Source organism: Fukomys damarensis, unplaced genomic scaffold (genome assembly GCF_012274545.1).
Source record: "Fukomys damarensis isolate Sample0158 unplaced genomic scaffold, DMR_v1.0_HiC HiC_scaffold_11, whole genome shotgun sequence".
Taxonomy (NCBI): domain Eukaryota; kingdom Metazoa; phylum Chordata; class Mammalia; order Rodentia; family Bathyergidae; genus Fukomys; species Fukomys damarensis.
Window position 1 is genome coordinate 28,774,923 of NW_022900923.1, and position 7,126 is coordinate 28,782,048.

A 7,126-nucleotide genomic window follows, 5' to 3' on the forward strand; every position below is an offset into this window, starting at 1 on the left:
CACTATTGGTTTCCTAAAAAAATTATTCACAAATCTTAATTCAATAATTTCTTTAGATTGTACACATAATAATTCAGAGAGGTAATCATGACAAAGATATATTGATTCTGACATAATGAAAAAATGATTTCAGGCTTAAATATCATTTATAACAATATTCTAATAAAACATAAATAACCCTCAATAAATTATAGTAAGATACAGTACCATAAGTTGTCAGCTGACAATGAGATGCGGAAAACTGTCATCATCAATATTACTTATTTTTATTATTAATGCTCAGGACTACTCATTAATTATTTGCCTTTTTTTTTTCTTTCCTCTCGTACCAGGATTGAACTCAGGACCTTGTGCTTGCAAGGCAGGCACAGCACCACTGAGCTACATCCCAGGACCTGCTTTTGCTTTCAAATGAGAAAGGCCATTATTAGAACAGGGATGTAACTTTTCCTTCCTGTCAAGAACAACTTGCAGCTCTTTCTAGATTATCACCCTCTTTGTAGGATTCTTGATTATAAATAATTAAAATTAACTATAAGTAAAATTCTTTCCTTTTACTTACAATAGGTGAATTTGTTAAAAAGGAATTTTCTTTTTTTTTCTTTATTCTTCCTAAGAGGAGATAAACAGTAGTCCTGAGCTGAGGTTTGCCTGAAAATGTGCAAAAGTTCAAGTTAGAAAATATTAAGAGTTCAAAGATAGAGGAGCTCTGATCTTAAAATCAGGAAAACAAAACAGAATAAATTGATCAGGAGGACTTCTTTTAGCAAAATGGCTACAAGAAAAAAAAAGGAGCAGCATGAAGATAGTCTGGTTTGATTTCGAATGCAATATTGAATTGGCTTATTTAGATAAAATTAATGTATGAAATGGATTTAAGTATTCCGAAGAGACTTTTCACGAGGCCATTGCTACTCTTGGCACTGTGATGTGAATATCTAATTCATACTATTTAACAGAAAATCATTATCCAAATGCATCAGTATATATAATTTTTTTTTAGACAGGATCTTGCCATGTAGTTCAGGTGGCCCTGATCTATGCGGTCCAGGATAGCCTTGAACTCATGGCGATCCTTCTGCCTCAGCATCCCAAATGCTGGGGTTATAGGTATGCATCACCACACCTGTCGATTCACTAACTTCACAGCGAAATCTGCTGAGTGCCAGGCCTGCAGTACACAGGATATGATAGAGTCTGCTTCAAATGCTTAAACCCAAATTTGAATTTGAATTTGGTTTCTTCTTTGTTTTTATTTTAAATATAGAATCTTTTGCTTTTATAGATTTAATTATTTGTCACATGAACTCTGGAATCTCTTTATATAAAAGATTCTGCAAAATTTCAAATTACTGTTTCAAGCCTGCTTTTAGAAATATAGAATTATGGCAGTGTGCACTTTAAACATTCATTTAAAAATGCACTTGTACACTTTTTTGACAACTAAATGTCCAAAATTTCATTAAAATTCCCCAACCTTAGTTGTTTCTAATGCATTGGACATAATGACAGTGTAGAAATCTGCAGCATTTTACTGTTATGTAACAGCATTGTTGGACATCTTTGCTTTCGTTCTTATTACAATATAAATTGAAATTCAAGTAAAAAGATGTCAAACCTCATTTCGCATTGGTTCATACAAAAGGCTGAAAACTACTTTCTCATTTAACTTGAAATAAATACACCTCTCAAGTAGTGTTGAAAGGAGTTGTCACAAGTACGACCCTCCCGGCTGCAACAAGATACCACCTTCTGTTACAGATGTTATGTAATGTAAGGCACTTAATATAAATATTATTAAATAATTTACACAGAACGGATTTCATAAATAAATAAATACGTGTGACCGGCTCCTACAGCTCTGCCGAACGTCGTTTTAGCAGCACCGTGGGGTTGAGGTCCTCCAGTCTGGAGTGCGAAGCGCTTGCGTTAATGGTGACTGTTTTAGCGAGCTCTGCATCGGGAACACTGAACGACGTGAAAGGACAGCCCTTCACGTTAGTGCAGATGAGAGACTGGATGGAGGCGGTGTTGATGATCTGAAAACCTACTTCTCCTCCAAAAGTACTCGGCTTCCAGTACTGCGGCGAGCATATGGGGTTACCCATGAGTCCTTTCAAGGAGAAGGGAGCTCCCATTTCCACCATGGTCTCCCCGAAGATAGCGTCTGGCCGAGGCTTTTCCACCAGGAGGGCGGGATACAGCTCCATAGCGTCGATGTCTCCGTAGAGGCCTTCCAACTCTGCAGCTATTTCCTTCTCTCCTGGAGAGGTGGCGAAGATAGAAATACAACCAATGTCAAAACGTCACAAAATCAAACATATTTGTACTTCCCCGCCAAACTTGCTTTCAACTTCTCTATTGTTTCCATTGGACCCATGGTTCTTTCAAGAAGTGGAGAAACTGCTTCTCACCTGTAAGATCTTCAAATGAGGCATAGGGCTTCATCAAAAAGCGTTTGCGGTACTCATTCAGAGACTGGTACTTCATGTTTCTGCTGTGGTCAATGGAAGCCTTTGCCACCTTTTGTACCGCAAGTGGAACATTCCTACCGCCAGCAACCTGTGCGAAATGAATGAACGTGTAAAGTAAGTTGTTAGGTACATTTACTCCTTCTGCCTCAGCAGCGTTCTTTAGGTACAGAGGAGGTAAGAGGCCTAAGCTATTTTTATTTCTTGGACAGACTGCTTATATATATTTCAACAGAAGGCGTACTTAAGTTTCAATGGACACTGATCAGAAACAGTTTGTCTTTTAAGATTATAAAAAGTCAAGCTGGTGTTCAAGTGTTAAGTAATTATTTCTATTAATTATACTATTTATATGTATTATTAACTATTTATACAGTAAGAGCATATACATTTTTTGAAAATGCCGATTTTTAAGCTACGGTATGTATCATTATTTGTTAGACAACTATAAACTCAGAAATTAGACTTTTCAAAAAAATTTAGGCTTCTCATTTCAAGAAATTAACTAAGCAAAATAATTGATTATTCTTTTAGGAGTTTAAGAAAAACAATTTATGTAGCGTAAATTCTGAGTTACCAACCAGTCTTCTGATTTACTTTTCTTTTTTGGTAACAAGGATTGAACTTGGGACCTTGCGCTTGTGAGGCAGGTGGCAGAACCACTGAGCTAAATCCCCAACCCTGATTTACTTTTCAGTAATAATCCTTACCCTGCCAGCAATCTGTTTGGTGAATGACTCAACAAACTGGGTAAGTCCGTGTTCCACTAACATAGAGTTGTTGTAGAGAAACTGCTGAAAGTTGTACTCTTGGTCATGGATTTGAAAGGTGTCAGGCAGAAGGGGATGCCAGTGGTAGAGCGTGTTAAACTCAGAAGCAATGCGGTTCTGGTACTGGAAATGTTGGTTAAAAAGCAGCTCTGGGTCAAACTTCAGTTTGAAGTGATAACCGCTCAAGTGCTGTACATAGTCTTCAATTACAATCTTTATCGTTTCTCCTATTCCAGCAAAATAAAGAAATAAAAGCGTCAACTCTTTCTGATCATAAACTTTAAAGCAATGGAAATACATGTGATTAATCATGCTCATGGAATACATGAATAGCATATTTTCTTATGCACAGTTCTCTCCAACTTACTCAAAGCATAGTGAAAATGGCAAAGTAGTTTTTTCGGGGGGAGTGGGTTTTATTTAAGTTGCTTTCTCATCTCACCTATCAATATTAGCCTGCTTGTCTGGAACAGGCGCTCGTCATCCCACTCCGGATGCTCCCGTCTGAGCACATCGCACACCCTGTTGTGCTCCCGCAGCCAGATGGTGGCGTACATCATCAGACCGGGCACCAGGCCGAAGACCTCCTGGCCCACCGCGAAGCGCAGGTGCTCAGGGGTGTGGGGTGGGTAGATCATCTGCACCTGGGTGTCTTTGACTGACGGAGGGTACATCTCTCCGTCAATGACCTAAAAACAATAATGTTAAACAACAACAAAGTTTAAAAATGGTTCATTACTGGAGATTCCAAAAGCCTACTCTAGGTGGTAAGTTATAACTACTTTTTTATAATCAAAAGGAACACACCTGATATTTCATTTTTCCGTCCTTGAAAAGGCGCAGTTTATGCTGTCTATCCAGGGTTTCACCATAAACATGACTTAAGTCCACCTAGAAAATTATGGAACAATTTCAGTTTGTTGTGGTTCAACAATCTTACAGAAAGTGTCTTACATAATTTAATCATTAAGTTGTAGTGATTCAGCTGTCTTTAAAATTTTGAATGAAACAATTTTTATAGCCACAAAATAGTAAATTCATTTACCTACCAAAACTATAAGTGCTTGTGTTTAAATGTACTCATATCCCATAGAGCCTGTGAGTATATCACATGCTTCATTATAGTCATTTGTCTTTCTAAAAAAGCCCTGGGCAGCTCGGTGTGGCAATGCAAGCCTGTAATTCCAGCACTCAGAAGGCACAGGCAGGAGAATCTCAGCAAGTTTGAGGTCAACCTGAGCTACATAGTGAGTTGAAGGCCAGCCTGAGTGACACAGTGAGACTCTGACAAAAAAAAAAAAAAACAAAAAAGGCTGGGGATTTAGCTCAGCGGTTCGGTGGCCTACCTTGCAAGCACAAGAACCAGAGTTCAATCCCCAGTACCAAAACAAACAAACAAACAAACAAAAAACAAACTATCTATGAATTTAAATTATTATAAAACCCAAGAAATAGGAATGTAAAATTCTCCCATAATATTTAAAGCTCCATAATCACTGTATAGATGTTTCAGAACCTTTAATATAACAAAAAGTTTTTAAAAATCCTACAAATAAAAAAGCCCCTCTATGCATGTATGTGTGTATTTACATGTATACATTTTTGTTAAGCCAGTAAATTAAAGTGGAAAATCTACTAACAATTTTATAGACATGACCTTTTTTTTTTTAAACAGGGTAAATTATTTGGTAGGGCACAAGTTGAGCATTTCTTTAGGCTATAACTTTGGTTTCCCCTTGGCTTACCCCATGGGACAGTCCAGTGGTGAAAGCAGGTCCACGCTTCGGATCTGACTTGAAAAACTGATGGGTGAAGTGCTGGGCAAAGAAGGCAAACATCATATTTGTGCCTTGGGGGTCAGGGATGAACTTTCTTCTTAGAAGAACTTTTTCCAGAACCTCATTTGAATCAGGAAGCTCCTTCTTCCCTGAAAAAGGAGAAGACGAAGGTAAAACTCCATCTCTGCCTCCAAGGAAGCAGGAAGTGGCATTCATCATTGACAAGTTTAATGAGGTCTGGGAGAGGACCCTAAAAGAAGTGGAAAGACTATAAAATGGGGACAGTCATAGTAAATGATTTCATCTCTTTTACCTAGTACCATTTTAATTTTAATGAGATACTTTTGGGAGATAGTTTATGCATGTTTGCACTTTGTGAATATTCAAAACAAAGGGGAGAAAACTATACTGTTATTAACAAAGAAATGGTCACTGAAGGCCCAGTTTTCTTCCAGGAGGGTTTGTGCCATTGCTAGGCGTGCCTTCTCGCTCACCTTTCACACCCATGGGAGTGGGGCAGTCATCGGCCACAGGAGGGAGGACTCGGGTGTAGTAGGAGAGGTTAGAGAAGGCTTCCCAGCTTTTGTAGCCAAAGTCCGAGTTGTAAGTTGGAGGACTGTCAACCAAATGTGATCTGGCTGAAATTTTCAAGGGAAAAATGGTGTTATTGACCCTGCTATGCAGCACAAATCATTGGATATTTTTATTGTAAAATGTGGAAAGTGGCACAAACATCGAATTTAATTCCAACAAACATACTCTATTTCAGCCTGTAATTCCAACATTTGGTAGGCTTGAGAAAGGGGGATCAACAATTCAGGGACAGCCCTGGCTAATGGTAAATTAGGGCCAGCCTGGGCTACAGAGTGAGGCCCTGTCTCAGAAAGCCAAAAATTAGAAAACAAAACAAAAGAAAAAAACCAAACCAATGACATTCTATTTCCAAGTAACTACACATAAAAGTGCAACTGTTACTGAAGGTGCATGTTCAACCCAATATATATTGCTTCACATAGAACATCATGCTCTGGCAAACTTGATGCCACTGACTTCACAACAGGCCCGTGATAGAAAGGGTAGAAAACTATTCAAAGTTGTTTTCTTGCTGCTTAAACCCAATTTAAACATTTAAAAGGTCATTGGGTGTATGCCCACAATCCCAGCACTCAGGGAAGCTGAGTCAGGAAGACTGCAAGTTCTAGTCCGACGTAGGCAATTTGACAACTTAGCAAGACTCTTATCTTAAAAAACAAACAAACAAACAAACAAACAAACAAAAAACAGCTGGGAAGGTAGCTCAGAAGTGGACCAGCCTTCCTTCTCAAATTGGCCACAACACTGATGGGTAGAACTACACAGGCTTGTGAGCAGAATTCTAACCACAGGACAGAACAGTATGAACCGGACAGAACCAAATGTCTATGTTTTTGACAAGGCACATTAAAATTGGTATATTAAAAATCATTTGGATAATGTTAGAAATATCTTTTTGGAGGCCAGGTTTGGTGGCTCATGTCTATAATTCCAGCACTTAACAGGCCGAGGCAGGAGGATCTTCCTGCATTTGAGGCTACCCTGGGCTATCTAGTGATTTCAGCACCAAGGTGAAATACATACATAGCAAGACCCTGTCTCAAAAAAAAAAAAAAAAAAAAAGGAAAAAGAAAACAACTTTTGGATTAGCAATTTACAGTATTATAAAGCACATTTTTCTTTGAAGAAACTGTAAAACTTTGAAAAAGACTCATACTTACATGTCAGCACGTATCTCATGATTGAATTTCGCAGGAAGGGAATGTTATTGACAATGTTCCAGACTCCCTTGAAGTGGGTAAGTATGTAGTGCACTGTGTTTGGAGTGGGCTTCAGCAATAATTTTACTCTTGTTAGAAATTCAGCTGCAAGAAGAGGGAGGAAAAAGAAGTTAACCGGACTGGTCATGAAGACACATCTGGGTGAAAGGACGGCTGGGCTGTGGAGCCTTTCCCAGGGAGGAAACCCACGGGAAACTTACGCGTGGTGCAGTTTTCACCGTAGAATCCCGTCCGGGTACAGTCGCACTGGTAGCGGTCGAATCCCACGCTGAGACATTCTCCTCGGTTCTGAC

The 7,126-nt window shown here is 38.8% G+C and overlaps 1 protein-coding gene across 1 annotated transcript; it reads right to left on the reverse strand.

The window, feature by feature from the left end:
* Positions 1-632: 632 nt before the first annotated feature.
* Positions 633-6,869, reverse strand: Ptgs2 (prostaglandin-endoperoxide synthase 2). The gene is made up of 9 exons (XM_033761995.1): positions 6,774-6,869; positions 5,514-5,657; positions 4,987-5,168; positions 4,049-4,132; positions 3,684-3,930; positions 3,182-3,468; positions 2,415-2,562; positions 1,841-2,263; positions 633-651 (listed from the first exon to the last, which is right to left on the reverse strand). The coding sequence occupies exons 1-8, from the start codon at positions 6,790-6,792 to the stop codon at positions 1,854-1,856; spliced, it is 1,521 nt and encodes a 506-aa protein (XP_033617886.1). The 5' UTR covers positions 6,793-6,869; the 3' UTR covers positions 633-651; positions 1,841-1,853.
* Positions 6,870-7,126: the final 257 nt, after the last annotated feature.